We start from the raw sequence: 17,474 nt of genomic DNA, 5'->3' as shown, positions 1-17,474 counted from the left end.
GGTTGACTAAAATGTACTGTCAGGAGAGGCCTGGAAAGTTGCTGCTCAGGGACCGCCTGAGTGCTTGTTGGGTTCCCCAGTGACTGGGAGCCACAGGACCTTAGCACCCCTGTCTTGCTGCTGCTCTCTCGGGGGGAAGGATGGTCGAGTTGGTGAGGGTGATTAAGAGGAGGGCCGCTTTGGGGTCTGAAGCGCGGGTCCTGGCCGCCTGTGCACGGCAGGTGCACCTGAAAAGCTCCAGGACTGTGCGGGCTCCACAGCGCCACCGCGTGGAGGGAGACAGAGTCCCCGCCTGAGGAGTGCGGCTCAGTCCTCCAGGGACCCCGCTGTTCGGACTTGAGGAAGCCTTTCAGACTCTGGACGGTTGGGGGTGAGTGGGCTCCAAGAGGCAGAGGCAGGATTTTGTAAGGAGGAAAAGCAATTTTATCTCTGCCCTTCTGCGTTCTCAGCTGAGACCCCCCCCACACACACACCGTAATAAAGGATTAACAAGAGAAAAAAACATACGTTTAATGACGTGTATACCTTTGGTGTACATGGCAGATGTCCAGGAAGGCTGAGAAACTCCCCGGAATGGCCCAAGCCACCATCCTTCAGGATCGGCTGAAAACAAAATACAGATGTAGGGGGGGGGGCAATGATGGGAGGTGACCAGGAAAAAGCCCAGTAAAAGGGTATAAGTTTGTAAAGTCACAGATTTAAGACACCCTGCTTCACTCATCAGTTTCTTGTGATTAAGAGCCATCCTCTTCCTGGTCAGAGAGGGGAAAACTTACAAATGGAGATTTCCTTTTTAAATGCAAATATCCCTTATAAAAGAGTGATTTCTAAGTGGTTTTCAGAGCTTCACCTGTGTTGGCTGTTTTTAAAAAATAACCAGCTGAAGATAAAAGCCTTATGCCAAAGAGGCAAATGTTGGGGTGCCATATTCTGCTCCCCTTCATTTTCTGCCAATAAGGGTCCATGAGGGATTAAAATGTATCCAGTCATATTTATACCCTGAGTTACGGTTACTTTCATTATACATGTTAAGTAATGTATACTTAACGTAGTGTCAGGTGTATTGAATGTGCTCCACAAAATGGCAATAATTATAGTATTCCCTCACTTATTGTGGGTATTACATTCCAGACCCCTCTGTGAAGTAGGAACCTTACATTTATTCTACACTCTTAAACTTACATAACTTTAATAACATACGTATATAGTACCTCAAACTCCCGCCATATATTGAAAAACCTGCAATAAATAATTAATGTTTTTAAAAATCCCGCGACACAGTGAGGCCACAATAAGTGAACCGCTATATAATGAGGGACTACTGTATCATTGTTACTGGGAATCAAGATGGTAAATCTTGAAGGTTCTGGAAGTTTCCAAAATGTCCTTTATGTCTGTTTACCATCAATTAACCTCAGAAAGGCCAGGGTTATCTTTGGAGGCAGCCAGGCTACCCTCCCAAGCATCCAGAGGACCCCAGGGCCAGGATTGGGAAGGCCAGAGCCAGGCCAGGGTCAGGTCGAAGGCTTCAGTCAGCTGGGGCAGTCTGAACAGGCTGGCTTAGGGTTAAGCTTACATTCAGGGTGGGCAGTCATTAGCTTTTTCTTTTGTGGAGCCCCCTTCCTGCTAAGGGGACAGAGCAGCTGGGGGACAGTGATGGGCAGGCCTTGGGGCCATGTTCCATGTTCCCAGCATCATGGTCCTGGGATTCAGGACTGGCTGCCTCTTCATGCCCCCCAATGGGAGATGGCGGGTGCGCACATGTTTCTAGGGTCCCCATCTGATCTTGTGTCTTCCCCGCTTTGGAAGCAGCGATGGCTCCTTGATGCTGGCAGAAAGCACCCTAACTCCTAGGCCTGGCCTGGCCCTCCGTCCTCTTCCACCACAAGGCAAATGCCCACTGTTCCCTCAAGAGGCAGGTGCAGGGGTGAAGCCTGCTCCTCATGCTGTGCTGGGGTTCCTGTTACACTGGCCCCGGTAGGCTCCTGCCTTCCTTTCCTTCCTTTTGTTGTGCTGTGCAGGCCCCTGAGATCTGAAATGGGGTCAAGAGCAAGGCCCCCCAAGGACAGAGGTTGAGGACGGTCCCATCCTTGGGGCCAGCTGTAGTCAGCCCAGAGGGGAGTGCACACGCAGGGCCCCTGCTGCTTGCCCCTGCTCTCGGGATCCTGCAACCTAGACCCGCGTGGGCCCTGCCCCCCCACCCCGCTAACTGCTGTCCCTTCTCTCGCCCCAGCCCCAGCCTCTGAGGAGCACCTTTCTTCCTTCAGAGGCACTGCCAGCCCTCTCCCCTCCTCCAGCACCACTTCCTTCAGGTTGCAGCTGAATGCAAGGCTGCCTTGGACCCACTCCTGGGCCTGAGTCAGTGGCCCTTCCACGGCCCAGTCTGCCTGTCCCTCCACTGCGTCTGCCCTCCCTGGACCGAGCTCCAGGAAGACAGGCCCCAGTGCCCCGCTCTGCTCCCTGCAGCCCTGGCCTCAGTTGGTGAGTGATGGACACACCGGGCCTGTGCAGTCTCAAGGCCCCGCCTCGGGAGGTCCTGTTCAGCTTAACTCTCTGCGGTGATCTTGAAATTCTTAACTTTTTAAAACCAGGGGCCCTACACTTTCGTTTTGTGCTGGGCCCTGCAAATTCCGTAGCCATGTGGGGGATTGGTGCCGAGGGAGAAGAAACAGCTAGAGCAACGTTGCCTTTTCTCTGAAGACAGAGGGGTCCCGATGGACGTCCATTTAGTTTTCGCCCTCTTCTACGCTCTAAGGTGTGTTATGTGAAGATCCAGCCCTTCCTATCACTCAGTCAGATGAGAGAGCCATGACTGTCGGTCTTGGGGCATGTGTCCCACGCTGACGCCTGAGCTGGGCACTGGCAGGGAGATGCTGGTTTGCTGACTACAGCCCCAGTGACCCTCCTCCTGGGGCGGGGGGGTGGGGTGGGGGTGGGGCCTTCCCACCCTGGAAAAAAGCAGCTGAGGCCAAGAGGCCCTGCACCATGGTGTTCCCCCAATGCCATTCCCCTGCCCCCAGTTTCAAAGTTTCTTGTCAAGCTAATCAATGCATCCTGGTTGACTGAAGGGCCACTGGAAGCCCACCGGCCCCTGCGTGCCTCCACGCACCCCCACTCCTGAGGCAGCCTGGGGACCGACTCTGCCTTGCCCTCCGTGGGAATGCATAGTTAGCTGGGCGCTCCCCTCCGCCCCCACCCCCAGGCCAGGGAACATGTTTCTTGGCTCTGGCCCTGTGTACCCACTAGCCAAGAACAAGGAGCAAGCTGTGTCTTCTGAAAGCTCTGGCAAACGTGGCCCCAGGCAGGCCCCTGATGGAAATGAAACAGGAAGTTTCACACCAGAAAAGAACCAGTCCCCTTTTATTGAGAAAATAGTCAATTCCTCAATATTTTCCCAGGTGACTTTACCCAGAGATACGTGGTGGCCCCCTTCTGCAGCCACCGCCGAGGACCCCTGAACAAGGACACTCCATGCCTTCACAGGGCCAGCGCTGCCCGGCTCGGGAGGGGCCCTGCGGGGACGAATGAAGGGAAGACCCCCGCCATCTCCTGAGGCCTGGCGCCTCCTCCCTCCAAATTCTTCATAAATAAAACTTCATAGGAACAGAGGTATGTCCATTTCTGGGGCCTCAGTGGGGCTGGTCGGGCAGCACCGTGGCCTCGGGGGCAGCGCGCTGCTCTCTGGCCCTGCGTCGGGGGTGCGGGTGGGGGGCTGCGGTCACCCAGAGGTTCTGAGGGTCGCTGAGGTAGTAAGAGCGGCAGGTTGTGCTTCCAGACAAGGGCTGGACGGAGCAGCACAGGAGGCAGCCCGGCCGGACGCCACCCGGGAGCAGAGCAGGCCGAGCGGCCGACTCCAGGCAGCTCTGGGGGCAGGGAGGGTGAGGGAGGGTGTTCTGAGCCCTGTCTCCAGGAGCCCCAGGGGTGCGGGCTGGGGTGGGGGGCCTGTGAGCCTGCACAGGGTTGAGCTTCTCCTCAAAGGGTCGCTCAGGCCTGCGGGGAGACTGAGGCATTTCACGGGAGGAGAAGAATCTGGGAAGAAAGAGGGCAGCCACAGAGCCATCCAGGGCCTGGCCTGGCCCCGGTCCCTGAGCACGGGGTTCCTTCAGGGGCCACCAGGGCCTCCCACCAGGCCAGAGGGGGCGCGGCAAGGAACCCAGGTTAGGAGGGCTGCCAGCAGCTTCGTGCCCCAGATGGCCGTCCCTGGGGGTGTGTGTGTGTGTGCCTACACAGGGAGGCCCCCCGGGGAACACGTACGGCCCAGATCGCCCCGCCCTGCAGGGGACTGCGGCCCCATGCGCCCTGGCATGGCGGCCCGGCGTGGGTCAGAGCACCTGCAGCTTGCGGGAGCAGGTGAGGTTGCCATGCACGAGCCCCCACATGGCCAGCAGCTCGGCGGGCAGCAGCTTGTGCACGACCAGCATGGAGCGGAAGAAGCACGGCTCCTTGTTCATGCGGCTGGCGCGGTTCCGCGAGATGCCGAACGTCTTGAAGCCCTCGTGGGCCACGGGGTGCACGCCCAGCACCTCCAGGCACATGCCCAGGAAGACGTCGTCGATGGGGTACAGCTCCACGGTGTCGCAGGCGTGGTGCAGGCGCCGGGCCAGGCCCCCGGCCATGAGGAAGCCGCCGCCGCCGGCGTAGGGCGGGTAGCTGGTTTTGCTGTACAGCGCCCCGGGGATGTAGTACTTGTTGTCCTTCCTGCGGATAGGCCGCGCGTGCTGCAGGACGTCGCCCACGAACAGGTCCTCCTGCGGCTGCCGGTCGGCCAGGAACTCCAGCAGGTTGGTGGGGTTGACAAAGACGTCGTCGTCGCCCTTGAAGACGAAGCGGACGTTGGGGCAGTAGATGTCCAGCCACTTGAGGAAGTGGATCTCCTTGAGGGTCAGGTTGAAGAAGCTGTCGAGGAAGTCCCACTGCAGGATGTCGCCGTAGAGACGGTCCTCGTAGGTCAGCAGCTGCTGGTAGTGGGCGCGCTCCTCCTGCTTGGAGGCCGTGCCCAGCAGGAAGAGGGTGCGCCTGGCGCCGCGGCCCTGGCCCGCCGACTCCTGCTCGCGGCCCCAGGTCTGGCGGATGGCCTCTCGGCGGTCGTGCTGCGTGATGACCGACTTGACAACCACCAGCAGGTACACGTCGCCGTCACACTTCTCCGGGTGGTTCAGCAGCATGGGGAAGTATCGGCAGTGGCGATAGAGCAGAAACTGCTGGAAGTGTGGCTCCAGGCCCTGGTACCAGGACTGGTGGGTCAGGTTGACATTGGCTGAGCAGTTAGTCGTGGTCACGTCCCAGGCCTGGGGCCCCTGTGCGGCCATGGGCGTGGGGGTGTCCGAATCCTTTGATCTCTTCCAGAAGTCACTGGGGTTCATCAGGTGTCCACTTGGTTTCCGGGCCTCCTGTGACCCTGAGGTGGGTGGCGAGGGCTCTTGCAGAAACTGGCTGGGGGTCAGACTGCGCTGGAATACAGCTATGGCCACGAGCAAGGCCAGGGACAGGCACACACTCTTGTAGATGATTCTCTTCCTGGGGGCGGGACGGGGGGGGTGGGACACAGAGGAAACACAGATGAGTCACTGTGATCCTCCCAGCAGCCCTGGTGGGAACTGTAGTCCTAGATGGGCAAGTGGGTCCTGGGCATGGACTGGAGTCGCAGAGCCCCAAGCAGTCAGAACAGGGCTCCGCTTCCTCTCCCACCCAGCCTCCTCCAGGGCACAGCGGAGCTCAAGTATGGCACTGGGGAGCCAGGCTGCCCTGCCACTTACAGGCTAAATGACTTTGAGAGGGTTCCCTTAACCTCTCAACCATGGCTTCTTCCATGAAATGAGGACAGCCCCCTGCTCTGTTCTCTGCTCCCCACCCAGCAAGGCACCCGTTTGCTTTCATTTCCTGTGCAGGCCCGGTAAAGCGCTGGAGTGAACCACTTGGAGGGGCAGGGACAGGACCTGCCCCACAGCCTGGATCTAACTTGGGATCTGAAGACATCTCTCCCCCTTCCCTCCACCCCATCCATCTGACCCAACAAAAAAGATAAAACAGCCCAGGGCATCTCCTAGCATGACCACGGTCCCCCAGGCCGCCAGTCTGGCCTCCTCCCTTTGGCCTCCTCCCTTGACACTGCACGAGGAGAGCCGCCCTACCGCCCTGGGAGGGGAACTCATTCGGACCCCACCTTCCAGGAGGGCCGGCAGGCCCTGGGCCTCAGGACCCTCTCTCTTCAGCTCACATTCTGGGGCGGCCAGGCTCTGGTATCTCCTGCGGAGACACTGGGGCTAAAGGCTCCAGGGAAAGGGCAGACCAGAGAAGTGTGGCCTCATAGGGCCAGGCCAGTGGGGAGATGTCCTTGAACTCCAGGCCGATGGGAAGAGAGACTGCAATGTGGCAAGACGGGAGCGCTGCTGGGAAGCCAGGGCGGCCCCAGCACTGGCTGGTTGAAGGTGCAGGCACCCAGGGGAAGTGAAGGCTGAACCCCATTGGAGCCACACTTTCCTGTGGGGTACCAAGGTTTCACATGCATGGGGTTGCAGGAAGGCTGGGTCACCTCAGGTACTCGGGAGGGGTGTGTGTGTGACCTAAGACCCACAGTGGGAGGGAGGGGGAGCAGAGTGCTCCGGTTCTCCCACCCAGGGGGTTTCAGGGAGGCTCCCCCATACCCTGGCAGGAGAGGCGTGAGTCCAGCAGGGTCACCCCAGGCGAGCGGCATGCGGCGCGGCCCCTCCAGCCCAGGAAGGAAGGAGAGCCACTGGGGTAGAGGACAGAGATTGCCCGGGACGCAGGAGGCCCTCGGAGTGGAGACAGGAACCCAGCTGCCGGCGAGACCTTGAGTCCCCAGCTCTCGCTGTGGGATCTGGGGGACTTGGGGCCGCGGGGAGGGCTGGGCGCACGGGCTCCGCAGTCCGCGGCCGCCCAGCGGCGTGTGCAGGCGCCGAGCACTGCCGGGCATCTCCCGCTACTGCCGCGCGAGCCCGTCTGTCCCGGGAAACCGCGGCCAACCCCGGACAACTAGCGCGGCATCTCCCGTGCCCGGGAGCTGCCCGGCGACCTGTGCCGCAGCCCCGGCCTCTGCGGGAGGTGAAGCCCGGGGTTCCCGCGCCCCAGCCCAGGCCCCCCTGCCCGACGGCCCGCGGGCCCCCACTCACCCTAAAGACATGGCGGCCCGGGCCGGGGCGGCGGACGAGCGGAGTGGAGCGCGCTGGTGGCTGCTCTGGGCGCGCGGCTGGGGCACGGCAGGCGGGACTGGGACGGGGTGGGCAGGGGCCGAGGCAGGGCCGCGCCCCCGCCCTGACTTTTCTCTTCCCGGCGGCAGGAGGAGGGGCCGGGAGGGGCGACGGCCCAGGTGCTTTAACCCCTTCGGCGCCCCCGGCCCTCGGTGCCGGCCGCGCGCCGAGCCCGCCACGCTGCGGCCAGGCGGAAATCGCCCATTTCTCGGAGGCGGAATCCGAGGCTTCAGAGCTTTCGGAGCCGCCCGAGGTTACCCTGTCCGAGCAGGGTGGCGCGTTTCCCCTGTGGCGCTTCCCTGGAGGCGCCAGCCCATCTGGGCGCATGAGGACCCGCACACCACCCACCTCCAGCCTCCCCGGCGGGGGCTGGGGTGGGGCCATTCCCTCTGGTCCCACTCGGACCTTTCTTTGGTGGGGGAGGCAGAGGCAGGCTGGGGTTCAGGACCCTTCACGGTACCCCCAGGGAGCGGCCCTCTCCATGCCTGGGGTCCCTCCTTCCTCGGGGAACTCCTCCTCACCATCAAGGGAAGGCCTGTCTGCCTGGCCCAGCGCCTTTCTGTTCATCCATCAACAGATATTTCACTCAAAACCCTTTTGTCCCCAAGCCTTTATTAATCCATGTGTGTGCCAGACCCAGCTCCTCCTAGGGGATGGGCCGCACTAGACAGACTTGGAGGGGCGCTCTTGGGTCAGTGGGGTATAGGGCGATGGGTGTTCCCAACCAGGTGACTTCCAGAATCTTCTACCAAGTAAACACTTCCACTGCCCTGCCTTCCCCCAGATTTCTGTTCTAGTCCTGTTAAATGTTGAGGTCCCATCACTTAAAATCTATCCTGGCTGGTGTGGCTCAGTGGGTTGAATGCCGGCCTGAAAACCAAAGGATCACAGGTTCGATTCCCAGTCAGGGCACATGCCTGGGTGTGGGCCGGGTCCTCAGTTGGGGGTGTGCAAAAGGCAACCACACATCGATGTTTCTCTCCCTCTCTTTCTCTTCCCTTCCCCTTGCTCTAAAAACAAAGTGTTAAAAAAAAAAAAAAAAAGCCTATAGAATTGAAACGGAAGCATTTCACAGTCCAATAAAGTCCAGTAAATAACACTAGCAGTCATCAAGCAGTTACAATACACCGATCACAGTTCCAGCAGCTTCAGGACTGACCCCCTTAATCTTAGGGGCATGTGCTACTATTATTCCCACTTTACAAAGGAGCAAATACAGATGCCAGGAGGGGAAAGCACAGTGGGCCACGTCCAGTAATTAATAAGCAGACCCAGGACGCCAGCCTGGCTGGGGAGGCAGGCTCTGCTCTGGGACCTTCCCTCAGGGACAGCTGTGATGCCAGCGGCTTTCAAGCTGTGATGCGAGCGGCTTTCAAGCTGGGCCCCAAGCCCCTGAGGCCCCTGAGACCGGTTCAGCCTCTGCCTTAAGGCATGTGGGCTCTTTACAGAGGGAGAAAACTCCAAGGTGCCCCAGACTTTTCCTGAGTTTATAAACTCCAATCGAGGGATGGGAAGGGCCTTCCTGGAGGAATTCCCCAAGAAAACCCTGGGACAAGCACCTTTCCAGGTGCCAGAGCAGGACCTGCCTGCCGCTGGGGGCCATCAGAACTCCACGGAGCACCCGTCCCACAGGGCACCAGGGGCTTCACTCCGCTGCCCAGGTTTCTGGGTTCTCTTTCACCCTGTAAATGTGACCTGGAGGGAGGAGGGCTAGGGGCAGGCCCAGCTGAGGACAGGACCACCCGACCTCAGCGCTACCTTTTACCCGGAGGCTGTGGGTCTCCTCAGGCACCTGGGAGGGGCAGGCACAGCTGTTCCCTGGGAAGAGGTTTTGAGCCCAGGTTTGAGGACCAGAGGGGAGGACTCTGTACTTCCTGGTTGTCACTAGGGGCTGGTGGCTTATCCCCTCGAGACTTAGTTTCCTGTGAGTGGTTACATGAGACGATGCATGTGAAGCACACAGATTAGTGTCTCCTACATGGTGGCATCATGACAGGCTGGCTGCTATTAATATTATTATTGTTACTATTAATAATCCAACTCACAAGGCCCCAGAACCCATCAGGGCTCAAGGAGGTGGTGATGGAGGGAGCCGCCCAAGGTCAGCCGGGTGTTTGCCAGTGGCATCTGGTTCATTGAGCAGAAGCTTGTCATCATGGGTTCATTTCATCTGTGTCTAGCTGGAACTCAGACTGGGGAATGGCTGACAATGAAGTACTCAGCCCCTGATTGGAGGATGGGGGTGAGGGTGAGGAGGACAGGGCCAGACCGTAGTCAGCTTTCACAGTCCGCAGGACTGGCTCCTCTGGGGGCAGCTGGGCCTGCGCCTATCAGCCTGGATGCACTTGACTGGCCCCGGCCCCTCCCTTGGCCCTTCCCTTAGGGCCGAGCCCTGGTAGATTCCTGCTGCTGTCTCAAGCCACAGCTGGGGTAGTTGAGCGAGGCCCCTGGGAAAGGGGAGGTCGTTCTGCTGATGGGAAGTGCCCCGCCCCACAGCCCTGGCCGAAAGCACTGGGAAGCTGCAGAACCAGGAGATCGGGTGGTGGGGGTGGGGTGAGGTGGGGGATGATCTGTAGCCCTGGAGGGGTTTCGGGGATGGGAGAAGCTCCTTGGGTCACCAGCAGGAGTTCCAAGCAGCAGTGGAGGTGGGACATGTGTCCCTGTCACTGTGTACTCTGCTCCCCTCAGGCTGAGGTCTGCCCTGGAAAAGGAAAGTCAAGGAGGCCTCACCTCAGAGAAGCCCAAGAAGCTCCCCCTCGCTCTTCCACTTTCTCTCATCTCCCCACCCCTGGTCTCTGGTTCCTCTCCCATTTCCCTTTCCCCATCCCTATTGCCTTGGTCTTGTACATCAGCCCCCACCCACCCTCCAGAGTCAGTTGGAACAATCCAACCCCTGCTGGTTTGACGCAATTACAGTGAGGCGCACCTGGGACCCAGGATCTGCCTTGCCCTTGGCTGTGGGGGAGACATCGAATGGGCCAGAGGCTGCCCTGAGTCAATGCTTTTTCTTTCAGTTTTATTGAGATGTAACGGACATACAGCACCGTAGGAACTTCAGGTGTGTAGAATAATGACTTGTTTACATATATTGGGATTCCCCTGGCTGGTTTGGCTCAGTGGATTGAGCGTCGGCCTGCGAGCTAAGTGTCGCTGGTTCGATCTTCCAGTCAGGGCACATCAGAGAAGGAAAACTCTGACTCCAAAAAACCTCCGCTGCCTTGCGGCATACCTCTTCAGGGGAAAGACTAAGGGAGTAAACCCCGACAGAAAATCCGGAGCCGGAGTCCCTAAGGCGGTTTGACGTTGTAGTCAACACTGGCAACTCCTGCGGTGCACCTGAAGCCAAGCTGTATTGACTCCATCTTTCCCTTGGACCCTTCAGCTGCGAAGAGAGGGGGGTCTGCTGCATGGGCAACAGCAGACCCTCCATATCACCCTGCCCAGGCTCTGTAGCCTCAGCTTCACTGGAGAGGACACTCCAGCATCATCGCAAGATGTCGATTCAACACGGGAGGAGACAGATACCGTGTCACTCCCGAGTCGGACTGCACAACCATTCTCGGCGGTGCAGATGGACTCTTGAGAAGCTACACCATCGTCTCTCGAGACGGACGGCTGCCGATGATGATGACATATATTGGGAAATGATTACCATAGGAAGTTCAGTTAACATCTATCATCTCATATAGATACAGAAAAATGTTTTTTTTTCATGTTTGTTTTCTTTTTCTTTCTCAAGATTTTATTTATTTATTTTTTTTAGAGAGAGGGAAAGGGAGAGAGAAAAAGAGGAAAAGAAACATCGATGGGTTGCCTTCCACATGCCCCCAATGACCTGGCTCACAACCCAGGCAGGTGCCTGACCAGGAATCAAACCAGTGACCTTTCGGCTCGCAGGCCTAGCGCTCAATCCACTGAGCCACACCAGCCAGGGCTCTTTCTTTCCTTTTCTCTTTTAAATTCTTGCTTATTTTATTAGAGCTGTCCCGATTTTTCCCCCTTTGTCCTTCTTTGCCCAGTCCACCCCTGAGTCAACTCTTAACCAGACAATGTGGAGCTGACTGGGGCAGAGAGACCCTGAAAACTGGGTGTGAGCAGCCATGGGCACCTTGGAGAGAGACTGACACCCACAGAGGCTGGTGCCCGGCGGTGCTGGGCAGTGGCAGCCGGGAGGGGAGCTGCCCTAGGCCCCTGAGCCAAGTCTGCACTGCAGGGGCGGCCGCAGCCCGTGCTTCAAGCCCAAGCGTGGTGGGCTGTGCACGCACCGGAGGGTCTGTTACTTAGCACTGGGGTGTCAGAAGCCGCCTCTCCTGAGTACCAGGCACGTCCTTGAAGACGAGGGCCTGTGCCCGGGCAACCCGGCCGAGCAGTCCCTGCGCGCTCTCTCATTGGCCCAGCGTACCCCGCACAACAATCTGATTGGAGGGTTAGCCAGTCTTTGGTCATTCTCTCTCTGAATTCACCCAGAGAGAGGCTTTCCTCTGAAGGACGCAGAGTGGGGCTCCCCAGGGCTCCTGGGCAGTGGTGGGAGGTCTGTCTTTTGCTTCTTGCTAATAGACGCTTTAAGCGGGGGTAGCACTGATGTCATTGTGATATACCATGCGGTCCTCTGAGCCCACCCGTACCTGCTACAGAGAACCTGGCCCCTGCTGCAGGGCATCCTGGCAGGGCGTGGGGGGCTCAACACACAAAGGAAGAGAACAAGGCCAAGGAGGAGTAGCAGAGGTGGGGGTGGGGGGGCTCAGGAGGCGGGGAGAACCAGGGTTTCAAAGTGTGGAGGGTCTGGTGTGGAGCCTGGGAGGTGCCCTCACCCAAGGGCGGGTTGGGTCAGAAGAAGCCCCGATCACAAGGGGTGAGAGACGCTGGGAGGAAGTTAAATGAGCCTCTTGCAGGGCCCCCAAACAAGCAACACAGCTGGCAACGCCCTGTTGTCAGGGACCTGAGGTGCCCTCCTGCGGCCAAATCCTGATCGAGCCAAGACTGACCCAGCAACCAAGAAGGTGACATTGACCGAACCAGTAAGATGTTTCCAAACAAAAATTCCAGGGAGGGCCTGCCAGCAGAGAATCCAATGGAACCTGGGAAACTGTATTTTTCCTGTTTCCCAGATGATTCTGATATACAGGCAGGTTTGGGCAAGGGGGCACCTCCTCTGTGAGCCATGGGAAGGGGGGTACCTCCCCCACCGTGAGCCATGGGCAAGAGCAGGCAGGGGGCACCTGCCCCTGTGAGTCACAGGTGAGGGCCAGCGGGGGGCGCCTCCCCTTGTGAGCATGGGGAGAGGTACCACAGACCCAGGAGGCAGTTCTGGAGGAACTTGGAGAAAGGAGCAGTTGAGGAAGAGGGGGTGGGTTCAGGAGCTTGGGAACAGTGGGAATGGCTGGGATCTGGGAAAGCCAGAGAGGGAATGCGTGAACTGTTAGGGCCCCCCTGGGCACCCTGGGGACCGAGGCCTGTGGCTGAGTCAGGGATGTCCAGGGCTCTTCTGGGTGTGAGTGACGGGGACCCAACTCAAAGTAGCTCGAGCAAAAGGAACGTATTAGCTTGTATGATGGGAAACCGCTGTCCCTCGCTCTCTTGGCCTCTCCCCACATCCCACCCCCCTCTAGAGGCCACCTGTGCTGACAGGCCTCTGCCACGAGGAGTAGGAGCAGAAAGGCAGGCTGGCAGATGGCCTCAGGGGTTCATCACTATCTTGGGGACCCCAGAGGAAAGCGGGTTTTCTTCCCCGTCGAAACTCCATATATAAAGTTCCAGGGAAGGATTCTCATTGGTCTCACTTTAGTCACGTGCCCACCGATTCTGTCTAGGGCCACCGGAGTGGTGTGACTGGCCAGGCCTGAGTCATGTATGCCCTGCCATGGTTGGGGCTGCTAATCCCTCCCAAGGCCCTGCCTGGGACTGCCCAGAAGGGGCAGATCCCTCAGAGGTAGCTGCTGTAAGCAGGAAAGCAGGAGAAGAGGTGCTGGCCAGTCCTCCTGCTCAGCCAAGCCCCGTGGACTCTTAAATTGCCCTCCAAAACAGACCCTCCGAGACCGGGAGCCCTAGAAGGAAGAAGAAAGGGGTGGTGGCTGTGTGGGAAATTCTCCACATGTTTTCCTGACAAGTCTTTCTCTCCAGGGCGGGAGGAGTCCTGGGCTGGCCAGTGGAGGGTGGACAGAGCTCTTTTAGGGGCGGGGCACTCTGGCCTCCCTTCTCTCCCTGGATTCCCACTGGCCGGTCTGGGGTGGCCCCAGTCCAACAACAGCTTTGAGGTGTGGGACCCAGTCAGGTGAGGCTAGAGCTGGGCCGTGGAGTTCAAAAAGGCCCAGGAACCAGCGGCTGGGTGGGCTTGGGGGACGCTGGGTGGCTGGGTGGAGAGACAAGATTGGAAGGAGTGCTCCCGGGCTGCTGACCAGGGCCCAGGCCTGCTGGGCTGCCTGCACCCCAGGCTCCTGGAGGCAGGGCGCAGTGGGCGCGCTCACACACACACACAGACAGACAAGCGCACACTCGCAGCAGACACACACACACACACACACAAAGCCACACCCGCATGCAAGTGACAGACCCAGACCCAGACCCTACGCAGCCAGGGACAGACATACACACAGACGTCTCACATTCCGAGACACACACAACGCTTATACACATGTAGGTCAGACACACCCAGACGCATTCACACAAAAGCGTGCATGTGCTAGGGAGGCACACACATGTACTCTCAGTCGTGAATACTTATGCACATGAGATACCTGCACGCCCATGAAGAAGCACACATGCACATACAGGCACACAGATACTCATCCCACACAGAGATACGCGCCTTCCACGCACACACACACACCTGCCTGTAGCCTTTCCTGCGTGGGAGGGGCCTCTCAACCAGCTCATCTGCCCCTGGGGAAACCCTGTGTGGCGGGCCCTTGGGAACGTGGGAATGGGGTCCGGATGTGACAGATCCCTCCTGCATCCACGAGTGCCCTCTTGATCTGTCCCAGATCCTCAAGTCTGTGTCCACCCCTGCCTCCAGGAGCCTCCAGGCACTGTCCACAGGCCCTTAACACCACCCACATCCACGCCCCTCCGCACCCTCTCTCTAGCCACCTTGGGTTTCTTCTCCCATTCAGCAAGAGCCCAGCTTCCTTCTGCCCAAAGGCACTCCCTCCCCCTTCTGAACTGAGTGAACTCCTGCTCATCTTTCAAAACCCGCCTCAAATATCCCCCCCCCCTTGAAGTAGGTGCTCCCTCCCCTGGCTGGCATCCTGTCTGTCTGTCCCTCCTCTACCTGTCCTACCACGCTGGCACAACCGAGAGCAGGGACAGGCCTTTCTGTGTCCCGGCAGCACAGGGGAGAGGAGGCCCCCGTGCCTGTCCGCTTAGTAGCCCAGCCAGTGAACTGCCAGCACTGGCTGCCTGGAGGGGACCCTGGCGGGAGGGGGCAACTTGCCTCGGCCATGTTCAGATGATGGCTGGGTGTACCTGCCTCAGGGAGCCTCACACCGGCAAAGCCCAGGCCCCACCCCCAGCATACCCATTCTAGCTCACACTGACACGCATTCACACTCGGGTGGGCATTGTGCCCCTCATCCTGGACAGCTGGGCTGCCCCCTCCCTCCAGGCCACCAATGACTCACATCCCCGTCTGCCAGGCGGCTGGCTTGGGCACACACAGCCTCCTTTCAGCCCCTCAGCCTCAAACACTAGCTTAGTCTTCCCTCCCTGGCGCCTCCCCCTCCTCGGCGAGCCAGCCTGGCCTCCCAGCCTGGCAGCTCAGCCCCACCGGGAGGCCACCTTCCTCTGCGGAGCACAGGGCTCCTGTCTCTCGTCACCCGGCTCCTGTCCAATCCAGCCCTGAATAGCTGCCTTTTCATGGCCCCGAAGCTGGGCCAGGTGCATTCTGGGCAGCCCTGCTCACCGCGGTGCTGCTACCACCGAGGGGACAGAGCCACAGGGGCCAGTGAGGCTCAGAGCCCCGCGGTCCCTCCCAGGCTCTGGTCTAGGGCCTCCTCAGTCCTATATAGACTCTTCCTCTTGACCTTGCCTGTGTGGCTCAGTTGGTTGGAGCGTCGTCCTGTAAAGTGAAAGGTCGCAGGTTCGATTCCTAGTCAGAGCACGTGTGTAGTTGGCAGATTTTGTCCCCAGTCCGGCTGCCTATGATTCCCCAGCCCCCCAGGGTTCTGTCAAGGGAGTTGAGGGTGGGACTCTGAACATACTGAGGAAACATGGTCCCACACGACCCCGTAGCACTTCTCTCTGCAGTGGGAGAGAACTAAACCCTCAGAGCCAAACAGAAACTGGTGCCCCTCAGGGCTGGAGCCTGGTCTTAGAGGCCTTATGGCTGGCCAAGTAGTGCCCCTCCCACAAAGATGTCCACGCCCTGATCCCCAGGGCCTGTGGCTGTGTTACATTGTGGTCAAATGGATGCCGGTGTATTTCAGGTTATAGACCTTAAACTAGGGTGGTTAACCTGATTGTCCCTGTGAGCCCAATCTATCCCAAGAGACTTTGAAAGCAGAGAACTCTCTCCGACTGGAAGCTGCGGACAAGCAGCAAAAGGAATGTCAGAGATTACAGGCGTGAGAGGGATTTGACCTGCCTCTACTGGTTCTGAAATACAGGGACCCCTCTGTGGCCCAGAGACCAGAGGGAGGCCTCGGGGAGCCCAGGGCAACCTCCCACTGACAGCCAGGGAGGACACGGTGCCCCGGGCCTGCGGTTACAAGGAACTGGATCCTGCCCGCAGTCTGAATGAGCTCAGGGGCAGGGTGTTCCCGAGCCTCCCCGTAAGAACGCAGCGGGCCGGCAGCCTGAGTTCAACCTTGCAGAATTGTGAGCAGAGAAACGAGCTGAGCCAGCTGGGCTTCCGATGCTCGGGAGGGTGAGAGAAGGGTCTGAGCCGTGTCAAACCGCTAGTGTGTGGTGGGAACTAGGCACCGCGGCCCGGGGCAGAGAGCGGGGCCCTGAGAGCCGGCCGCTCTGCCTCCCTGGGCCTGGCTGCAGGCTCCCGGAACTTTTTGTTGCTGGTTTTTGTCACCCGTGACCAAAGACTCCTGACTGATGCTGTTCGTTTTATGACTCTTTCACGGTTTCCCAACCAGCCGGCCCTCATGGGCTGTAGGAGATGGGGCACCCAGAAATTGGGGGTAGCCAGCACCAAACAGGCGGGGGGACAGCAAAGGGTGATGAGGGAGGGACAGGCCCTTTTGGCCCTGAGCCTTTGAAAGTTTGAAGCGGTTCTTCCAGAAGGCTCCGCCCCTTCCTCACTAAACTGGATTTCTCCCTTCCCCCAACCAAGGTTGAGGTGACTGGGGACAGAGCCATTGGTTGGGAGTCAGAGAGAAGTGACTTGTCCAAGAGCGTCCTGTCATGGCTGGGTCAAAGCTTGTCAAGGTTGGCAGGGTCAAAAGACATAGGGGTCCTCATCCAAGAGGGTGACAAAGAGGTCCCTGAGCTCACCTCCTCCCGCGGACCCACCAAAATCTCCAGCTACACACAGAATAAGAAAACACGCACATTGGAAAGGGTAGGAAAGGCTGAGACCCCCACCCCCGATATACCTCACCCACAGCACAGCACCATGCAACTGGGAGCGAGCTCACAACTCCCAGCTTCTCCCTGAGGGGTGAAGAGTTCAGACCCAACTTTTAGGACTTCCACTTGGGGAATCGGCCCCAAAAACCTAGCTCTGAAAATCTTCAGGGTTTGCATCCTCAAGACCCACCAAACCCTCGCAAACAAACAAACAGATCTTGGCTGGCTGTCCCTCCAGGGCTCTCCTATCAAAATTCCAATGGCCTTTTTCACAGAGAAGAAAAAAAAAAACCCAGAACTTAAATGTGTGTGGACCCACAAAAGACCTCAAATAACAACAGCAATCTTGAGAAAGAACGAAGCTAGAGGCATGACATTTCCTGATTTAAACTATATTATTAAACTATAATAATGAAAACTATATGGTTCTGGCACAAAAACAGACACATAGATCAATGGTACAGAATAGAAAGCCTAGTAATAATTAGAAAATGAACAACCCAATGAAAAAATGAGCCAAAGATTTGAATGGACACCTCATCAAAGAAGATATACAGAGGGCAAATAATCACATGAAAAAGCAAGACTGGAGTTCTGGCCAAAATGAAAGCCTAGATAGACACACTGCATCTCCCTCCACAAATAAGAAGGAATACAACTACCTCAAAACTAGAGACAACCATAAGTTCCAGAAAATCGAGCTGCCTGGAAGTCCAAAAAACAAAGAAATAAAGAAGAAATACTCATCCAGAC

General features: G+C 58.3%; 1 protein-coding gene across 1 annotated transcript; it reads right to left on the bottom strand.

The window, feature by feature from the left end:
* Window positions 1–4,243: 4,243 nt before the first annotated feature.
* B3GNT7 (UDP-GlcNAc:betaGal beta-1,3-N-acetylglucosaminyltransferase 7) lies at window positions 4,244–7,311 on the bottom strand. Its single transcript, XM_090269357.1, has 2 exons — window positions 7,131–7,311; window positions 4,244–5,517 (listed from the first exon to the last, which is right to left on the bottom strand). Exons 1-2 carry the CDS (start codon window positions 7,139–7,141, stop codon window positions 4,323–4,325), a joined length of 1,206 nt encoding a protein of 401 aa, XP_090125483.1. The 5' UTR covers window positions 7,142–7,311; the 3' UTR covers window positions 4,244–4,322.
* Window positions 7,312–17,474: the final 10,163 nt, after the last annotated feature.

Source organism: Furipterus horrens, unplaced genomic scaffold (assembly GCF_987537825.1).
Source record: "Furipterus horrens unplaced genomic scaffold, mFurHor1.1.pri manual_scaffold_1, whole genome shotgun sequence".
NCBI classification, from domain to species: Eukaryota; Metazoa; Chordata; class Mammalia; order Chiroptera; family Furipteridae; genus Furipterus; species Furipterus horrens.
The sequence above is the reverse complement of the archived record's forward strand: the minus strand, read 5'-3'. Positions and strand labels throughout refer to the sequence as shown.